The following is a 20,863-nucleotide window of genomic DNA, read 5'->3' as shown; positions in this document are numbered from 1 at the left end:
CGGTTGATACAGAACGTTTTTAAGGAATCATCCCACTACATAAATCTCACGAGGTGAAAATCTATCCCCCGCAATCTTGTTGGGTATTAGTTAAATAACGCGTCTCGTTATTTGGCAGCTCGTTTGCTGCGGGCACTTGTCCAGGCGGCTGGTATCGGGGTTTTTCTGTGTCTGCTCTGTGCATCATCATGCCTCCTAAAGGGAAAGCAAAAGGAGCAAAGGGAACGAAAGGTCTGTTTGGTTTAAACATTGTCTAATTGTAATCAGTGTTCTGATGGAAGTTTAAACGTCGTCTGTGTGCAAATATCTGGAAGAGGATAGACTCGAGTGTTATATTTGTTGTTATACACTCTCACAGAAAACAACTTGTATTTATATAGTGCTCACATAAAAGAAGAGGGGGGTGGTATTGAGAAGTAAAGGGAAAGAATGTAGAGAGGGGAGAGGGATGAATAAATGTTTTCTTTCAATACAATACAATACAAATCGCTTTATTGGCATGATAAGGTACATCTTATGTTGCCAAAGCATCAAAATACATTTATGGTTGAACACATAAACGCGGTTCCATTCATACAGTGTATAAACAGGTATATCCCTGAGTTTATAAATATATTTTCGCCTTGTTTATTTATACTCTTGTCTTAGTTTACTGGTTGTCCCTCTGTTCATGGCAAGCTGTAACATAGTGTGCCGCCAGTGTTACACAGCTTCTCTCCTCCCCCAGTAGGAATGGGAGTTTTTGGTTGTCAGTCAGATTTCTGAATTCAGGGCATATTTGTGAGAATTTTTGATAGAAATTCTCTCTGATGCCCTGATATTTTCCACAGGCTGTGAGGAAGTGCATCTCTGTCTCAACTACTCCCTGACTGCAGTGAGAGCATATCCTGTCTTCTCTTGGCAGCCTGGTCTGCCTGTGTCTGCCTTTTTCGATCGCTAGGCTATGTTCGCTAAGTCTGTACCTTGTCAAGGTTCTTCTCAGTTTGTTATCCTTTACCATGGTCAGGTAATCAGCTATGTTGTATTGTCTGTTTAGGGCCAAGTAGCAATTGAGTTTGCTTTGGGTTTTTGTTGTTTCTGCCCAATATGACAGATATTTTTCCTTTTGCTTAGCGACGATTGTGTTGGGTCGAATTCTTTGTGTTACCCTGTCACTGTCCTGGGGCTGGTTATTGTTAGTATTGTTGTTAGTTACTTTATTGAGTCCCAGGACTAGTTGACTGAGGGTATTCTTCTTTATGGTCAGCTCTTGGCATTTCAGGGCGTCGTAGTGATAGCATTGGGGGTTGCTCATTTGTAGGTGATTCCAAAATTTGGTGGCTCTTTTTTGGATAGTGATTATTAATGGGTATTGGCCTAGTTCCGCCCTGCATGCGTTGTTTACTGTTTTCCTTTGAGTCCGGAGGATACTTTTACAGAATTCCGCATGTAGGATCTCAATTGGGTGTTTGTCCCATTTTGCAAAATCTTGTTGTGTTAGTGGTCCCCAGACCTCACTGCCATAGAGTGCAATTGGTTCAATTACTGATTTGAAAATTTTGAGCCAAATGCTAATTGGGATTTCTATTTGGATTGATTTTTTGATGGCATAGAAAGCCCTTCTTGCTTTCTCTTTCAGTTCATTCACAGCCAGTTTGAAGTTTCCCGTAGAACTGATTTTTAAGCCCAAGTATGTGTAGTGAGTGGTTTGTTCAATTTTGGTTGTTCCTACTGTGAAATTTATTGTGGGTCCATGTTGTTTGGATCTTTGCTGGAACACAAGGACTTTGGTTTTTTGGGGATTTATTGTCAGGGCCCAAGTCTGGCAGTACGACTCCAGCAGGTCCAGGTTCTGCTTTCAAGGAGATTTTTAAAAAATAGGATACAATTGAGAGTGGGCTTACTGTGGGCCCAGGTGAAACAGTGCGTGGTGACGTTGTTAATAAATGTTAAGTGACATTTATGTAACTTTTGGGAAAACTCCAGAGTTTTTCCAGCGTTTTCTGTTGTTATTTCGGATTTCCAGCATCCGCAGTATTTTGCTATTGTATTTATGTAACTTTTGTTGGCTGTGAGTACAAGGGCAGCTTTTAATAAGTTGGATAGCAAAATACTGCAGATGTTGGAAATCCGAAATAACAACAGAAAATGTTTTGAAGAAGGGTCAAACCCGAAACGTCAACTCAAATTTCTCTCCACGGATGTTGCCTGACCTGCTGAGTTTTTCCAGCATTTTCTGTTGTTATTTTAATAAGTTGGTATAGGTTTCCTATACATTGGTTGCCAAGGGAACTGTTGTTTGGTGATTTTCAGCAACATACCAATTGAGGGGAAATTGTGTTTAGACTGCAGCACAATCAACATGCACAGAATGGAAATTGTTACTTAAAAAAAATAGTGGATCTTATTTTAGGGACTGAACAGTGCAGCCCTTGATATAATACATAGGTATTTTGCATTTGAAAATCAGCACACAGCGGATGACTTTTCAGTGGTACGCAACATGGTGTGATTCCTAGCTTTATATGTCAGAAAGTTCCCATGTTTTTTTCCTTGGCCTGTGCTGATTTTGTAGTGGTGTGGGTGATGTGATTAGCTCAAGTGACCTTGGACTTAGGAGAGGGAAAAACCGGGCAAGGTACCCACTTCCGATCACTTACTGCTAGAAAATGCACATATGGATATTGGGTGATAACAAGTCGGTCAACTTTGGAGGTCCCTCACAGTCAAATTGCCTGGTCACGCTCACACATGAAAAATGACCATTTGAAGAATATATCAAAAGCCTGCTAACATCCATGGAACTGTAGCCCAGTATCAAAGATATCTTCTCTGGTCCAGTGGCGTTAGCCACTTCTGTAAGTGGATCTCGCGTTCCTTAAAGTGCTGGAGTAGACTCATAGGCCTCGATTTTCATTGGGTCGTGAGGCAGGCAGGGGGTTAAAATCGCAAAACCTGGGGGTCGGGACCCCCCCGGCCTGGTTCCTGCCTCCATACCATTTTAACCTAGGTGTGTCTTAGTATGTCCGTGTATAATTGAGACACGGACTGCAGGAGTTGATTATAACAAGTCTTTACTGAATGGAGACAACCTGGAAACTGAAACTACAGAAGCCTGCTAGGACCTTTTATACAGGGGTGGTGACTGCCGGTACTGCAGTCTGAGACCAGTTATTATTCCCTTAAAGGTACATACACAACACTTCCTCCCCTTTTAGATAAACAGTACATAACATTCATTTAACAACTAAATAATAACTAATTACAATTACAATTACGGTTGCTAGATACATTGGTTGAAGTTAAGCAATTATAAGTTCAGTCTTTGAGGAGGCTTCCTGATTCTGTCTGGATAACGCCTCTTTGGAATATCAGGTTCTTCTGGCAAGGTTGAGTCGGGATCAATGTCGTTGTTTGGTTCGTCTGCTTCCAATATCACCGATTCTGCGGTAGATGCAATTGGTACTTCGGTTTCATCGCCAGGTGTATCAGATCGTGGTGTGGGTTGACGTTTTCCAGTGACTCTAGAATCTGGTCAGCATGGCGTCTTACAATACTCTCTCCAACGTCCACGGTATACATTAGAGGTCCTTGCCGTGTACAGATCGTTCCTGGCTGCCATTTCTCTGTGCGGTAGTCCCGGGCCAAAACTGGTTGACCTTTCTTAAAACTCCTGGTCGGCCTTTCATTCATATTCTGAAACTGCCTGTTCTCCACATCTCTTCTGACGTTTGGCTTAACCAAATCCAAGCGGCATCGTAGTCTTCGATTGAAGAACATCATGGCTGGAGTTTGGTTGGTAACCGCATGTCGCATTCCGGTAGGCAAACAAGAAGTTATCCACCTTGTGTTGTAGGGGTATATCTTCATTACACATTGCCTTGATAGCCTTCTTGAATGTTTGAACAAACCTCTCGGCCAATCCATTAGTGGCTGGATGATATGGGGCGGATGTGTAATGCTTAACACCATTGTTCTTTAAGAACCTCCGGAACTCTTCAGACACAAACTGTGGTCCATTGTCAGAGCAAATCTGTTCAGGCAGCCAATTCCTGGCGAATATGGTTCGTAAGACTGTGATAGTTTCTTCTGTGGTGGTTGAGGACATTTTTATTACCTCTGGCCACTTTGAATGTGCATCCACTGCAATTAAAAACATCGAGTCCATAAAGGGACCAGCAAAATCAATGTGCACCCTTTGCCATGGAGATGAGGGCCACTCCCATGGATGTAGAGGGGCTTGTGGTGGGACGTTTTGGACCTTCTGGCATCCAGTACAGCTCTTGGTCATCTCTTCGATTTCTCTATCGATTCCCGGCCACCACACAAACGCTCTGGCTAAGTTCTTCATTTTTACCCCTCCCAGATGACCCTCATGAAGCTCATTGAGCACTCTATCCTTCAATTTGGGTGGAATTACTACTCTGGATCCACACATCAAGGTTCCTCTGCACACTGATAGCTGTTCTCTTCTCGGCGAGAATGCTGGCAGCAGTGGTTCGCCATGTGCTGGCCATCCCTTCACCGTTAAATCATAGACCCAGGAGAGTGTCGGGTCATTTCGTGTTTCCTTTTCTATGTTTGCATTCGTCACAGGGAGACATTCGACTATAGTCGAGTGGAATAACTCCACTGGATCCACTGCCAGTTCCTCTTCCACCGTCGGCAACGGTAGGCGCGACAATCCATCAGCATTCCCATGCTGTTTAGTTCCTTTGTACTCGATGTCATATTGGTGTGCCCCTAGGAACAGGGACCACCTCTGTAGCCGTTGTGCCGTCATTATCGGTACGCCCTTCTGAGGGTTGAAAATGGAGACGAGAGGTTGATGATCAGTTAGTAGAGTAAATTTCTGACCGTGCAGGTAGTGATTGAACTTCTTCACCCCCCACACCAGGCTGAGAGCCTCTCTGTCAATCTGGGCGTAGTTACGCTCGGCTGAAGTTAACGAGCGTGACGCAAAAGCTATCGGCCTCTCTGAACCATCAAGGAATTTATGTGACAGTACCGCCCCAATGCTGTAGGGAGACGCATCACACGCCAGTCTTATCTGTAGTGATGGGTTGTAGTGAGCCAATACTTCTCTTGAAGTGATTAGGTCCTTACTCTTCTGAAAGGCCCGCTTACATTCATCGCTCCATTTCCATGCTACTCCCGTTCGTAGTAGGGCATTCAGTGGATGCAGAATTGTGGACAAATTCGGCAAAAACTTATGGTAGTAATTCACCAATCCGAGGAATGACCTCAGTTGCGACACATTTTCAGGCGCTGGAGCCTTAACTACCGCTTCAATTTTGTCGGGGGACTTCTGCAACCCCTCTTCATCAATCACGTGGCCACAATACGATATCTGTTTCTTAAAAAACTCGCACTTGAGGCGATTGGCTCGTAGCCCATGTTCACGTAGTCTAGTGAGCACCTGCTCTAAGTTGGCAAGGTGTTCACTGTCATCTTCACCTGTCACTAGGATGTCGTCCAAGTAACACTGAGTCCCCGGAATCCCTTGCAGGACTTGTTCCATCGCTCTTTGCCATATCGCCGGAGCTGATGCTACTCCGAATACCAGTCGATTATACTGGTAAAGACCTTTGTGAGTGTTTATCGTGAGATACTTCCTAGAGGATTCTTCAACCTCCATCTGCAAATATGCTTGTGCTAGGTCAATTTTTGTAAAACGCTTCCCTCCAGATAGTGAGGCGAAAATATCGTCTATCCTTGGAAGAGGATATTGTACTGTGTGAAGGACTGGGTTCACTGTCACCTTGAAGTCCCCACAGATGCGAACCTTCCTTGGCTCCTCAGACTTATTGTTTAACATTTTCTTCATGACAGGAACGATGGGTGTCGCCCACTCGCTCCAGTCTACCTTAGATAACACGCCTGCATTCTCCAGATTCTCCAGCTCTGCCTCGACGGCTGGGTGAATTGCATATTGTAGTGTATGTACCCGTCTACCTTTAAGGGAACTATTGAATGTAACCGTTCACCTTTAAGAGAACTACTTTAGGTGTGGCACTATTTGTTTGGCTTCTGTATACTGTAATACCGATAGTGACCACACCAGTATATAAGTGTTGTGGCAGGATTGCTGGGGCAGATTCGCCCGGACCTTCGAATAGTAAAGACCTGTTTGTTTGTTACTTCTGAAGTCTGTGTATTTATTAACTGCACAACCCACAGACTTTACAGTGGCGACGAGTCCGATCGTACCCTGCGGCAAGATTACCAAAAGCAACGAAGAGCGTCGAAGAGAGACAACCGCCCTCGTCGTGCTACCAAAAGAAAACACGAGGCTGCAACAACAGAAAGCAGGAAGACTAACAACAAAAGCTGTATCAGCAACAGGCACTGACTACCCTTCTGCCACGGTGCGGAGTGAGCCGACCAGCAAGAAACAAGGCGGCCGAAGAGACTGTGAGTAGGGGAAGGTGTAGAAGTATCCGGAGGATAAGGGCAGAGCACTCGACCTCGGTCGAGGGGGAGCTGTGCCGGCCAAAAGTCGGGTCCAACGGCGTCGGGTGACAGCCGGACCGCGATCGGCGGGAAAAATCCGGGCAGCGACCGCAGCCACGAAGCGCTGAGCCTGTGAAAAAGTTCTATGACACCGAATGGGAGAGTCTGGAAAGACAACAGAACCTGCTGGCTCAAGCAGAGAGCGACCATAGAGCCATCGTGACCAATTACCGATCACACCTCCCTTATGATGTTCAGGAGTTAGAATATTTGCATGATCTAGAGATACAGCATAAAGGCAAACCACGCTACACTGAGGATTTTGTTCTGCAATTGGAGACGGAGCTAGTGCAGGCAAGGTTAAGAGAAGCTGAATCGCAGTGTGCACTTAAAGAGATGCAGAAAAAAATCTTGGACATGGAAAAGAGAAACGCTTCTTTACCTGATGTGAATAATGTTGCAAGAGGAGCTTATCACTCAGTTAAATGAAAATAAAGGGAAAATGACTGAGATAGACTGCAAGAATAAAGAAGATTTGATGGCAGTGAGACTTCAAGAGGCAGATAGCATAGCAGCCTTGGCTGAACTCCAACAGGAAATTGCGAAAGAAGCAAATGAAGAGGAACCTTCAGGAAGCCGGGATTTTATTCCAGTTCTTCTCTACGACTCCTTACAAGCAGAGTGTGAGAAGTGGAAAGAACAGTATGAACAGGCCCAGGCTACGATTCTGGAGGGGATTAACTCGGCAACCTCCGAAAAGCTAGTTTCAGTAGAAGCATATGAACAACTAAAGGTTGAACATGAGCAAGAAGTCCAAAGGCTGCAGGAAATTCTTGATGAGCTCCAGGCCAAGACAGACTCATCGGTAGAAGTTCCATCCATAGATGAGAATTTAGCGGTGAAAGACATGGCAGAACATGAAAGACAAGATGTCCAAGAACTCTCAAAAATATTGGAGGAAACCCAAGACAAATATGAGGCGGCAATGACCGAGGTTCAACGACTTGAAGAGCAGAGTCAACTGGGAATCCTTTCAGTGGAAGGGAAGGAAACTGTAAGAAACACAGAGACTGTAAGAATGGGCTCTGAACATGAGCTTGGGAGCATCAAGGCGCAACTTCTTCGAGCGCTTGAAACCAAAGTACAAGAGGAAAGGAAGGTGAAAGCATTGGAGGGAAAGGTGGATGAAATGGTGAAGACTCTGATCCACAGAGTCCCCGCGGAAGAGTTAACGGTCAGCCAACTCCTTCACATGCTGAGAGACAAGACTCCACAATGGGAACACGAGCTTCAATCTGCAAAGGGAAGGAATTCGGAGCTCCCAAAAGTTACAGAAATAACTGAGGTGGCAACACAGATTTTGTGTTACAGTTTACTCTATGAAGAGTTCATTGAATCACGGCAATGTGAACAGAAGAATGTTGAAACAGCTGCTTCAGTAGAAGGATTAAATAGCCTGATACCGCAATCCCCGGTGGAAGGGAAGGTATTGAACTCACAAATGAGGTCAGTAGTGAAGGAATGGCAGACAACCCAGGAAGAGCGGGATGAATATGAATGCATGAAGAAGTCTTTTCAAGAAAGATGTCTAGGGAAGGAACCACCGTCAGCTAACGTCCAGACGGGTGAGGAGGAAGAAGAAGGCTCTCTCGCTGGCCTAACTCAGGACGAACCCGAATATTACCATGACCTGTTGAGTGACACTGAATATTATGAGGATGTGGTCTGCCCAGCTTGTGATGAAAACTCCCAAAGTGCTGAAATCCGGAGGAAGCACTTAAGGTCTAAGGAACATAGAGAGTTGGTGGCGCTACAGCTGGCAGCCGAGAAAGGAGCTCCGAGAGTTTCAAAAAGGCAGAAAAGAAAAAGAAGAAGCAGAAGATAATAACTGTCTAAAATATTAGCACTTCTACCATCTCAGGCGGAACACTACGAAAGGAGCTAAATTAGTTGAAAAACTGGAAAATGTCAAGACAGCCAGTTGGTTGTAAAAGTCCGCACTGCTGGTTCAACAGGACGAAAGTTCAAGCTGTTACGTCAAGAAAAAGGCTATGGAGGAGTCACGCTAGCCAGGTGAACCGGCTACACCAAAGAAATGTTGTTCGGAACGAGTCAAGATCAGAGACTGAATCTATGAACTGTTTCCGCAGAGACTGAACCTGTGAACTGTTCCCACCGAGATTATATCTGTAAATTGTTTTATATGACATTGACTCCACCGAGATTATACCTGTAATTTGTTTATAGGAAGTTGAAGATATGTATGTTTAACGGAGACACTGTAAGTAATAAGCTAAAAAGGGAGGATTGTAGTGTATGTACCCGTCTACCTTTAAGGGAACTATTGAATGTAACCGTTCACCTTTTAAGAGAACTACTTTAGGTGTGGCACTATTTGTTTGGCTTCTGTATACTGTAATACCGATAGTGACCACACCAGTATATAAGTGTTGTGGCAGGATTGCTGGGGCAGATTCGCCCGGACCTTCGAATAGTAAAGACCTGTTTGTTTGTTACTTCTGAAGTCTGTGTATTTATTAACTGCACAACCCACAGACTTTACACATATGGTACCGGTCTTGCTTTGAAAAACTTGGGAATTGCATTCGCCTCTATTTTTATCGAGGCGGTTACGCCTTTAAGAGTGCCCAGTTCTTGTTGAAATACCTCTTTGGCGTCAGCTAAGATTGTTGACAATCGTCCAGGAGTGACGTCGTCATCCTTTTTACCAGCCACCGTCAGTGCCTGAATGGAGTGCCAGTCTAAATTTATCTTTCTGATCCATTCACGTCCCAATAACGGTGGTCCACCATCTTGCAGAATGTAGAGATACAATTTCCGTATTTTCTTGCCGTTGTATTCGACAGGCACCCTTATTTTTCCTCTGGGGTATACTTTTTGCCCCGTATACGTCCTCAAGACAATGGATGTCTCTCTCAAGGGTATGTGTGAGAATAGCCGCTCGTAGTCTCGTCGATTCATGATGGTTAGAGCTGATCCTGTATCCAATTCCATTTTGACTTGGGACCCTGCTATCGTGAGGGTGACCCAAATGGTTCGGTGATCCTCTTTTGTGATTACGTTGTGAAGTTTGAGACAGCTTAGTCTCTTGTTCCCGGATTCACTATCGCTCATCTGGTATTCGGAACTACTGTCCATCATCTTTTGTACTTTCCTGTACGGTTCCTTAGTAGCCTTTTTGTTGTCGTTGATCTTCTTCCCAGACCTGCAAACTCGTGCAATGTGTCTCATCTTTCCGCATTGCCTGCATATTTTGTCCTTGGAACAGCAGTCCTTCTGGTCATGGTTTGTTCTGCTGCAGCGATAACATTTTGCAAATCCCCGTGTCATTTCGTGGGTGCCGTATTCCTGTGGCTTTTGTTGTATTTCCGCAGCTCCCCTTGCTGCTGCTTCGTACGATACTGCCACGCTGAAAGCCTTACCTAGCGTCAGCTCTTTCTCTGAGAGTAACCTCTTCTGGGTTCCTTCACTCAGGAGTCCACAGACAAATTTGTCCCGTAAGGTATCTGCCAGTCCTGCTCCGAACTGGCAGTGCTTTGATAGCTTGCGTAGTTCCGTAAGGTAATCAGCATTGCTCTCATTTTTATGCTGATTTCTCCTGTGGAATTTAAATCTTTCTGCTATCAGCAGCGGTGTAGGATTTAGGTGTTCCTGTAGGATAGCAACAATTTCGTTAAAACTCTTCGCCTTTGGTTTGGCTGGAGTAATCAGGTCCCGCAATAGGCCGTACGTTCTTGCGCCCATTAAATTTAGCAATACCGATGCCTTTTTCTCCTCGGCTATTTCGTTTGCCTCGCAATATACCTCGACTCTTTCCACATACGTGGTCCAGTCTTCTATTGCATTATCGAAGGCAGTGATATCGCCAGCCTTTCGCATCTTTGAAAATCTAAGATGGCGCCTCCCGCGCTTTGCCTTCGTCCCCGATGGATCAAAATGGTGCCTCCCGCGCTTTTCCTTGTTCCTCGCCGAGTTAAGATGGCGCCTCCCGCGCTTTCCCGCCGCTGCTGCCAACGCTGTTGCTGGCGATTTATATTTATTTTACTATCCTGTAATGGCGACGCCCTATGGTCTTCGTGCCTCCCCGATCGCTGCTGCCAACGCTGCTCTCCGCGGTATTTTTATTTGTCTATCGCGCTTCAATATTTGCTCCGTTAATTGAAGAACCGTTCCCGTCGTGGAGCGGACCCTCTGGGACACTTCCCTCCCTCTTCTGTCCGAACGCTGCCCGGCTTCGAAGCACCGGCCGCGCCCTGTGTGCTCCACCCTCTCTCTCTCTCTCTCTGCTTCCCGACTTGCTGCCCGGCCCCGTTGCAGAGCCACCCGATCGAGCTCTAGCCTGCCGCAGCCCAGGAAGGATCAGTGCACTACCTGCCACCAGCCCGATTAGCTGGGAAACCACAGACTGGAGAACAAAGCCTGGCTCTCGACAGTCTCTCATGCACTTTTCAATTCGATGATTTGGAGGGCGGTTGCACACGGTCGACGCCCGTTTCTCGAGTTTCATTGGATTATTATTATTTATTTTTTTTTCTTCTGGCTTTGACTTTCAATAACGTCGTCTGAGGTGCTGCCGAGTTGCAGGTAAGTTCGTTTCTTACTCGTCGCCAGTATTATGTCCGTGTATAATTGAGACACGGACTGCAGGAGTTGATTATAACAAGTCTTTACTGAATGGAGACAACCTGGAAACTGAAACTACAGAAGCCTGCTAGGGCCTTTTATACAGGGGTGGTGACTGCCGGTACTGCAGTCTGAGACCAGTTATTCCCTTAAAGGTACATACACAACATGTCTGATTGACCCGATTCAGTCCCGCCTGCAACAGGCGCGACTGGTCTTTAGAGCCCTTAAACAGCACTGATTGGCCTTTATAATCCCATTTTAACAGGCCCTTACCTGTTTAACCCTTTTCCCACGCAAAACGCACCTGGTGGGGATGACGCTTGTGAAACCTGACGTGAACACTATTGGCTTGCTGACTATCAGCTGCAGGTGCAACATTAAAGAGGATATTTGATCAGTCATCATTTGCAGGTGGCAGGACTTCGTTGTCTCAGGTCTGGGGCAACTTTTGCCAGGCCTAACCACACCTGTGAAAGGTTGGAGCCTCAGACACTTCTCCAGTGTGACCTCCTGCGGAAAGGATGGCTACCTCCGTGGTAAGGCTGGCTACCGTAGAGGAGAGGATGGCTACGGCTATGGAGGAGCTTAGTCGCCAGGGTATGGAAAACATGATGCTTGTTCAGAATAGAATGACATCTCTTGAGGAGCGATGGGCATCTATTGAACAGAGAAACCAGACCTTCATGGAAGTCCTTCTGAGTAGGACTGCCATTGCAGATACGGGTCCCCATGGCCCCCCTGATGTGCAGCAAGGTGCTCTCCAGCCACTTGCAGGCGCTGAGGGGGACCTGACCCATGAGAGAGAGGTTGGTGGCAGACCTAAAGGAAGTGGGGGCTCCTCTCCAACTGCTCACACTTCTATGCCACTGCAGAGCCTTCGGTCAGAGCCCCACCGGAGTCCACACCCAAGTGAGCTAGACGTCTCAACCCCTGCACAGCCGCAGGAGCAGCAGACTGTTGACGAGCCCTCACAGGCTCGCAACCCCAGAGGATGCCCGCCAAAGGTGTCGAGACAGGGGCAGCAGGAAAGTGAGCAAGGGGTCTCCACATCTGCTGAAGCCACAGGGGAGGCACCACGTAGGAGCACGCGTAAGAGGAAAATTCTGCACAAATAGTCACAAGGGTAGACACTTGGGTGCAATTTTGTGTTTATTGTAAAAATGCCATCACGTCGTTATTGAACATAAAAATTCTGATGGCAAATGTTGCAGTTGTGGCATCTGTCATTTCGCTATTGGGACTTCCACATTGAGGCCTTAGGAATACTTGCAACTGTCAGTATGGTGGTCAGAGTGCTAAGAATCCTCTGGTTCTTGGCCATTGTCAAAGCTCTGGTAAGAAGCTGCAAGGCAAAAGTGTTTGATTGACTAGGCTAAGCAAATCTGGCCAGGATGAGTGCATTCCTTGCATCCCGGGCAGCAATGATCTCGCGTAATGCTGCCGCTGGTTGATGGGCCTCTGCAGGATCTTTGTTTTCGCCCTCCTCCTCCTCCTCTGCGGAGGAGGATATGTGAGGAGCCACTTGGTCCTCAGGAATCTGCGAGCCACGACACTGTGCCATGTTGTGAAGTGCACAGCAAACCATGATGATTCTGGAGACCCTGGCTGCTGAGTACTGTAGGGCTCCACCTGATCTATCCAGGCATCTGAAGCGCATCTTCAGCAAACCGATAGTTTGCTCGATAATGGACCTGGTGGAAATGTGGCTGGAGTTGTAGCGCTCCTCCGCTTCATTGGCTGGCCTCCTCAACGGCGTCATTAGCCACGTCCTCAGGGGATAGCCCTTGTCTCCAAGTAGCCATCCGTTAAGTTGGTCTGGCAGACTGAATAGCGGAGGCACACTAGACTGGCGCAGTATGAAGGAGTCATGGCAACTGCCAGGGTACATGGCACAAACATGCAAAATTTCCTCCTTGTGGTCACACACCAGCTGAACGTTGAGTGGAAGCCCTTGCGGTTGACAAAAATACCTGGATTGCGATGGGGTGCCCTAAGGGCCACTTGTGCAATCAACGACGCCCTGCACCCTTGGAAAGCCTGCCAGATGAGCTAATCCAACCGCTCGTGCCGTGACACTTGCTCGATCCTTGGTGAAATGGATGTGATTGTGCGCAAGGGCAAAGAGGGCATCGGTTACCTGCATGATGCAAGTGTGTGCGGCCGCCTGGGAGATGCCGCTGATGTCTGCTGCTGATCCCTGGAATGAGCCTGAGGCAAAAAAGTTGAGTGCGGTGGTGACTTTGATGGCCACTGGTAATGCTTGTCCACCTGGTCCTCTGGGCAGCAGGTCTTGCTGTAGCATTGCGCAGCTGTCAGTCACAACCTCTCGCGAAAGTCGGAGCCGCCTTTGGCACTGCTGCTCAGACATGTTGAGGTAGCTGACCCTGTGTCTATGGACCCTGTTTGGGGGTTATCTCCTGCGCCGACGGGCTTCCAGGTGCTGGCCCCTTCTGACCTGTGCAGCTTCAGGTGGGCCAAGAAGGAGTTGGATATATTCAAGAAGGAGTTGGATATATTTCTTAAGGCTAAAGGGATCAAGGGGTATGGGGAGAAAGCAGGGACCGGGTACTGAATCTGGATGATCAGCCATGATCGCATTGAATGGCGGAGCAGGCTCGAGGGGCCGAATGGCCTACTCCTGCTCCTATCTTCTATGTTTCTATGTGAGCAGCAGCTTGGCGCTCCTGCTGCTACTGTTGCTGGTGCTGTTCCTGATTTTGCTGCTGTAGCGGCTGGTGCTCAAACTCCCCTAATGCCCAGATGGGAAGGAAATAAATGGCTCCCATGCTTCTGGTATATGCCTCCGTTGAGGAAGTGCTGAGTGAAGGTGGTGAGAGGGGTTTCCCAGGAGATCACACTGGAGATGGGTGTGAGGCTCCAACCTTCCACAGGTGTGGTTAAGCCTTCTAAAAGTTGCCCTAGACCCGAGACCACGAAGTCCTGCCACCTGCAAATGATGGCTGATCAAATCTCCTCTTTAATGGTTGACCTGCAGTGATAGTCAGCAATCCAATAGTGCTCCCGCCAGGTTTCACCGTCGTGTTTCCCACCAGGCGTGTTTCATGTGGGAAAAGGGTTAAATTCGCAAGGGCCTTTCAAAATAGGATTATAGAGGCCATTTAGTGGTTGTTAAGGGCCTTAACGACCAGTCCCGCCTGTTGGATGCGGGATGGAGCCGGGACCATCAGACACGACTGAGTTAAAATTGCCTGGAGTCGGGAACCAGGCAGTTTTTGCGATTTTTTTTTTTTTTTTTTTTTTTTTTTTTTTTTTTTTTTTTTTTAACCCCCCGCACGCCTCCAAGCCCGACTCCATGGCTCAATGAAAATCGAGGCCAATGAGTATGAGGTGTTTATCGATTGTTGAGATAGGCTAACAAATTATTATTATTTAGTCTTTGGGGAATCAAAGCTTAGCTCATCAATGGTCAAAAAATCCAAAAACGATATGGCTGTAGTTTTGGATTGTGCCACAATTGGCTGAATCCCTGTGAATTGTGAGTTACTAATGCATTTGCTTTGAAGACAAATACAAAAATGGAATATGTTTCTATTTAAGGTGGTGCAGCTAATGGTGATAATGCTGATAAGAAAGATAAAGGACCCAAAGGAGGTAATGCAGTGAAGGTAAGAGATCAAATCCTATAGCGTCAGTGGGCTTATTTGGTAATACTCTCACCTCCGAGTCATAGGTTATTGGTTCAAGAGCCACATCAGGAGTTTAGCGTATAATCTAGGCTAATAGTCCAGTGCAGTACTGACAGATTTCTGCATTTCCAGAGGTGACGTCTGTTGAATTGGACATTAAAACCAAACCTGATCTTCATGGTGGTTCAGGTGAACGTTGACGATCCAATAAAAAAATTTGTAGAGCAGAAAGTTGCTCTGACATCCTGACGAACATTACTCTCTCAACCACTACCAACTTAAAACACATGAACATGGATGTTTTGGGACATCTCTGCCAGAATGTTTCCTCTGTTTGCCTATAAAACACTTTTTTGAAAAGTGATTTGTATATTATTAGGTAAAATCCTTTGACGTGGAAGTTATATAAATGTCAGCATTATCTTATTGGTGTAATAAAATAGTACAGTCTGCTTTTAATTAGAAATATCTGATAATTTGAATTTGTTAGTACTAAATTCCCACTTTCCTGTTATTTATGTTGCTAAATTCAAATTATTAGATAATTCAATTTTTTTAGTACAAAAATAACTTTGAAGGATCAAGAGTAGATTGTATTGATGTACAGTGCAGTGAATTAGAGTACAAATACTATGCAATGGATTTGTAAATTTGATTTGGAATAGTTATGCTGCTCGGTGCTGAACAAAGCCCAGGTATTGTCCACAGGGAGCAAAGAAGTGCAGGTGGTTATATGACTTGTTGGTCATAGGAGGTACATAGTCTAGGGTGGTCACAATGAGAAATGAGGTGGAGAAGATTCCAACATCATTTTCAGCATCTTGCTAATCAAAATTTTATTGGAACTACTCTTAATTCTTTGTGCTATCTGTGTTGCCCTGCCCCATTTTCTAAAGAAACATTACACCTTTAAGACATTAGGTTCAGTTTTTTTTCCAATTATATTTTTATTTTCTCCTCCGCTCCCCTGAAGATACTTCAGATATTGCAGGGGTACAGGTGCCAGGAGATCTCGATGGCTCATCCATGAGGCTATTCTTAATGTGTGCGCCTGACACAGAATATTAACTATTCAATGGTAGAGGCATCACAGTCCAGCCAATCCTGTTCTCATCCAACATCCCCACACATGCACTTTCTGCTAAGAGTTATGTGATAGTGATCAGGTACAGGAACCCTGGCTGTTATTTTTCTCCTACTTAACCTAGGGGCACTGAGGACAATTGGGGCACTCTTATTACTGCCCTGGAGGGGATCCGCTAACACCTCAACCTTCCTGTTCTGTGGGGCTCAGTACCGCATCGAGTGATGTATTTACCCCATCAAGGAAGTTCTGGGTTCAATTTTTTTGTTTAAAAATTCATAGCATGTTTCAAAAATCATGATGAGCTACATCTATTTGGCAGCATTAATCCTGAATATTTATGTTGCAGGTGAGGCACATTCTCTGTGAAAAACACAGTAAAATTATGGAAGCTATGGAGAAGTTGAAATCTGGCATGAAATTTAATGAAGTGGCTAGCCAATACAGTGAAGACAAAGCCAGGCAAGGAGTAAGTACTAACTGAAAATATGTGGAAGTAGTTACCATGATGTATCTGATTCCCAATGCTAATACTTAGTGGAATTGTTAGACTGTAAATTTTTCTGCACTCTGAATTGTTGCTAAATGCAATATGGCTGCAGTCTTTGTCTGCCGTGGGACCAGCTTGACACCGTTTACTCTGGCATTTCAGTGAACCTATATGAATTCACTATAAAATTGCTTTGTGGCCACTTCAGCATGGATTTGTTTATTGAAGTATAGTCATCTGGATTCACTAGGTAATTACCTTGGAGCAGGTTGGCGGTGTTCACAGTGCCACTGACGGACCAGATATGGGTTCACTACAGATTGCTTTAGAGTTAGTTTAGCAGCAGTTATACAGTCATTGTATTCCATGTTGAACTGCTTTTGGTCAGGTTAGCAACATTCACATTCTGTCACTGAAGAACTGAAGAATGCTTTTACTTGACTGGGTTTGTTTGTTGAAATATTCCCACTTAAGGTTATCCTTCAAATGTGCCAGGACGGACTGTGCTATCACATGTTCGCAATGCACTGATGTCATTCTGTTATAATAGAGCCTTAAACTGTTTGAACAAAGGCAATAGCCCTCTTGCCATATTCAAGACCGCTTGTGAAATCTGACATAATCCTAACTAAGGCAGCTCCCAGTTGTGGAGCCCCACACAAACCAAATTATTACAGCCCAGTTTATGATGTAATCTTCTTTGTACTGTTACGCCAACCAGTACAGTTCAAATTTAAAGGTTGCAGCCTGGCTGTTCGTGCAACTTTGCTGCATGCAAGACTTAAACACAATTTTTAAACTGTATATAAATGTTTTCTTTCTACACTTTTCAAACAAATTGCAAATGTGAAACTGACTGTTTTCCTTCTTAGGGCGATCTGGGCTGGATGACCAGAGGCTCAATGGTGGGACCCTTCCAGGAAGCTGCTTTTGCTCTGTCCAACAGCACAACAGACAAACCCATTTACACAGATCCCCCTGTCAAAACCAAATTTGGTTATCACATCATCATGGTTGAAGGAAAAAAGTAAAATGTATTTATTTTCAGTTCTCAGTAAAACCATATTTTTAGTAAGAAATGGAACCCTTTCCCCCTCTTCTTTCCTCGGCCACACACCAATTGCAACGAAGAATGGACAACCTACTCTCAGGCCTGCAGCAGTATTAGTTTCATGTGCTGCAAAGAAGCGCACGAGTAATTCAGGAAAGACTCCTTTTTTATCCTTTTCCTCCTATAAAAATGACTTTGGTACACCGTTATTTTTCATCCAGAGAAAAACTACTGTACTTTTTTTTCAAATTTTGATTTGTTGACGGAATATGTCAAAATAAACAGTATGAAGTTGAACACCAGTCCTGCATTGTAAACTTTATTTATTTAAAGTTTAATCAATGAAATTTTATAGCATTTATTGTCAGTCTTGGTTCTATGAGATGAAAAACTACTAAAAATATTTGTAATCTTTTCCTGGTAGCTTAGCGGGCGACTGCACGACTCTGTGGTACAGAACCACACAGAGCAGGAAGGCTGCAAGTTTGATATGCAGGTCTGTTCTGAGTTACCTCGTCTGAGCTGAGGCAGTTGTACCACCGCCACAACTGTTACTATGGGCACCCGAATATCTTAATTCAATTGAAAATGTGCATTATTACACCAATGGAATTGTCTTGCTTCTCCTGAAATGGCAAGTTTCCCGTCTCTGGTCAGTCAGTTGCGTGCAGTGACAAGGTACCTCTTCACATGAAGAGATAGGAATAGAGCAAGATCTCCCACGTAGTTCTTGCATATGTCTAAAGAACTAGTTCAAGAGCAGCATGTTGAGAGACTTGGGGAATGAGTCACCTCCTCGCCATATTAGTTGCCAAATGATGAAAGGGGAGAAACGAGAAGAGACAAAATTTATTTACTTCAGCTTCACTGTGCCACTATTTTATTGACTTCTCAGGCCAGCACTGTGAGGTGCTGTTGCCTATCTGTGTCATATGGTCTTAGTTTTCAGCAGGGTATCACAACTTTTCTTTTGAGAATAAGACTCTTCACTCTATTTCCCCTTCCCTATTCTTAGGTCTCCCAGCACAATCTGCAATGAAAGAGAGCAGGCAAGTGGGTGACCTGCTCCTTCCACCTGCCCTGCTCTGAAACCAGCTGCTAGATGTGCACGGACAAGCCAGCACGATGATGCTCCCTCGGAATCTTCTTTGTGACTTCTGTCTGGACCACCCCAAAATTGCTATGGCTGAGATTGGTAACTTGCTGTGTGCTTGATGTTGGGCGTGAGCCTGTCATTTGTCTGATACACTGCTACCCTAGCATAGTCTTCGTAGTTCTTTGCCATCCTCTGCTAATATTTGAGGGTGCCTTAGAAGTTAGTATCACAGCTGAGTGATGTAATGATTACATTTTAAAACCAGCTTGACTACAGCTATGTTGAGAAACTCTGCACTGTCTGTTTCTGGACATTCTGAAGGGGATAGGCTAAAAGTTGCAATATTCCCACCTAAGCTGAATTTATAAAAACCTGAAAAGTAGAATATGTACCATTTTTGCCCTTTATGGCACGCCATCTGTTTGTAGTGAGGCAGTAACATTTATTGATACTTTATGACTAAATTAAAAGTAAAGTTGGCAGGTTCAAAATTGGTGTAATCTTTCAAGTCTCTCTGTTCTTTCATATTGTGTATAGGGTCATTCAAAGTACATTCTGAATATGGCAGCTTGGCATCTGACTGACGGGTACAACCAAGATTCATGCTCACAGTACTCTGTACCCTTCGGTCCTGATCTTAGTCTGAGCTTTTAAGAAGAGGTGAGCTCCTCGGGCTGGTTACTGTGGAGAAGTTAGTTCAGATGCTATCCATAAAGTATCCAATAACTGCCCATTCCTATATCTGAGGAATATGGCTGCTACAGACTGCAGTGGCTCCATACTAAAAATTAATAGACTGAAATTAAACTTCTTTATATTCAATAAGGAGATATTTCCCACACCCTCCACTCTTGGATGCCATCAGTCTACAAAGCAGCTAAAATTAATTGCTGGTTATCTAGAGGAGTATTTCCCCATGGGGAAAAATGGGGCTGTTTTCATTAGAACAGAAGAGATAATGAGGTTATTTGATAGAGGTGTTTAAAATTATGAAGGGATGGGATAGAGTAAACAGACACCAGCTTTTTCAAGAATGAGGGGACATAAATACAAGATTGGACCAGAAATTCGGGTCGGGGGCCTGCACTTACCTTGCGCGCCGGCCTTTGAGCTGTGGGTCCCCGTGGAATTCCAACCCGGAGCCTGCTCCAGCTGCCGGCGCGCAGTGCTTGCATATCCCAGGGGCGCAGTTAGTTCGATGTGTCTCCTGGGATCACGTGGGCCATGGGGAGCCAATCGGAGCAGGGAATGCCCATTCATAAGTTTGACAGGAAGAACTGTCAAAACTTAGAAATACTACGGGCCCCAAAACATCACTAAATCTTCAAATAATTTTTTTTTTAAATCACATTTTAAAAATAAACTATAAATTACATGAAATAACTATTTTAAACAATAATTTAAATTTTTGAAAAAATAATTTTATTTTCTAATGGGGCTAAAAATAAACTTTAAAGTATTTAAAAATAATAAACCTGTGGAAAAAATGTTTTAATTTTAATTAATTCACCACTTCCCTTGTAAAAAGCAGGCCTTACGCCTGCTTTTTAAATGTGTAACTTCTGCAGACTTACCCTCCCGGGAAAACCTGTATTAAAAAAAAAACCTACGTTCGATGCGCACGCGCAGCCTCTCCTGCGCACGCGTTCGACCTCTGAACCCCTTTCAGGGGAACGGAAGTGCCGGTTTCCCGCGCATGCGCAGTGCGTGCAGGAAACCGGCACTTCCATTGGGCTTACGGGTGAGTACCCTGTGCGTACTCACCCGTGGAGACCCGAATTTCTGGGCCATTAAATTTAAAGAAATTTAGGACGGCGCAAGAGGAACTTTTTACATAGAGGGTTGTGAGGTTAGGACAGTTAGTGATTGAAGCAAAGACCATATTTATTTTTAACAGAAGGTTAGATAGGTGGTTGAAGGAAAGAGGGATAACGGGAGATGGGAACAGAGCAAGCATATGGTTTAGGACTACTGCTTGTGTGGAGTATAACTACCAATACGGACTGGTTAAACTGAACAACCTGTTTCCATGTTGTAATTTTCACGGAATTCTATGGATGCTTTCTTTTTCGTAAAGTGAAACAATAAAAATGAACACTCCAGGAACTTGAGCACGTAAATCTAGGCTGACACTCCAGTGCAGTGCTGCACTTTCAGAGGTGCAGTCTTTCAGATGAGATGTTAAACCGAGGCCCCATCTGCTCTCTAAGGTGGACAGAAAAGATCCCGTGCCACTATTTCGAAGAAGAGCAGGGGAGTTATCCCTGGTGCCCTGGCCAATATTTATCCCTCGATCAACATTACAAAAACTGATTATCTGGTCATTATCACATTGCTGTTTGTGGGAGCTTGCTGTAAAGCGCTTTGAGATATAAGTGCAAGTCTTTCTTTTCTTTCCTTTAACACGGTCAAAAAG

General features: G+C 44.9%; 1 protein-coding gene across 1 annotated transcript; it reads left to right on the top strand.

The window, feature by feature from the left end:
* The first annotated feature begins 59 nt into the window (after nucleotides 1-59).
* Nucleotides 60-17,653, top strand: pin4 (protein (peptidylprolyl cis/trans isomerase) NIMA-interacting, 4 (parvulin)). Its single transcript, XM_085996270.1, has 4 exons — nucleotides 60-231; nucleotides 14,638-14,705; nucleotides 16,160-16,279; nucleotides 17,173-17,653. The coding sequence occupies exons 1-4, from the start codon at nucleotides 189-191 to the stop codon at nucleotides 17,329-17,331; spliced, it is 390 nt and encodes a 129-aa protein (XP_085852396.1). The 5' UTR covers nucleotides 60-188; the 3' UTR covers nucleotides 17,332-17,653.
* The last annotated feature ends 3,210 nt before the right edge of the window (nucleotides 17,654-20,863 follow it).

The sequence above is a fragment of the Somniosus microcephalus genome, chromosome 1, assembly GCF_052327205.1.
Source record: "Somniosus microcephalus isolate GS21.2 chromosome 1, FLI_Smic_1.0, whole genome shotgun sequence".
NCBI lineage: Eukaryota > Metazoa > Chordata > Chondrichthyes > Squaliformes > Somniosidae > Somniosus > Somniosus microcephalus.
This window is presented reverse-complemented; position numbering and strand designations above follow the sequence as displayed.

Coding starts and splice junctions, on each gene's coding strand:
- pin4 (XM_085996270.1), top strand. CDS start 189: ATGCCTCCTAAAGGGAAAGCAAAAGGAGCAAAGGGAACGAAAG. Junction 232..14,637: donor AGGAGCAAAGGGAACGAAAG/GTCTGTTTGGTT, acceptor TTTCTATTTAAG/GTGGTGCAGCTAATGGTGAT. Junction 16,280..17,172: donor AAGACAAAGCCAGGCAAGGA/GTAAGTACTAAC, acceptor TTTCCTTCTTAG/GGCGATCTGGGCTGGATGAC.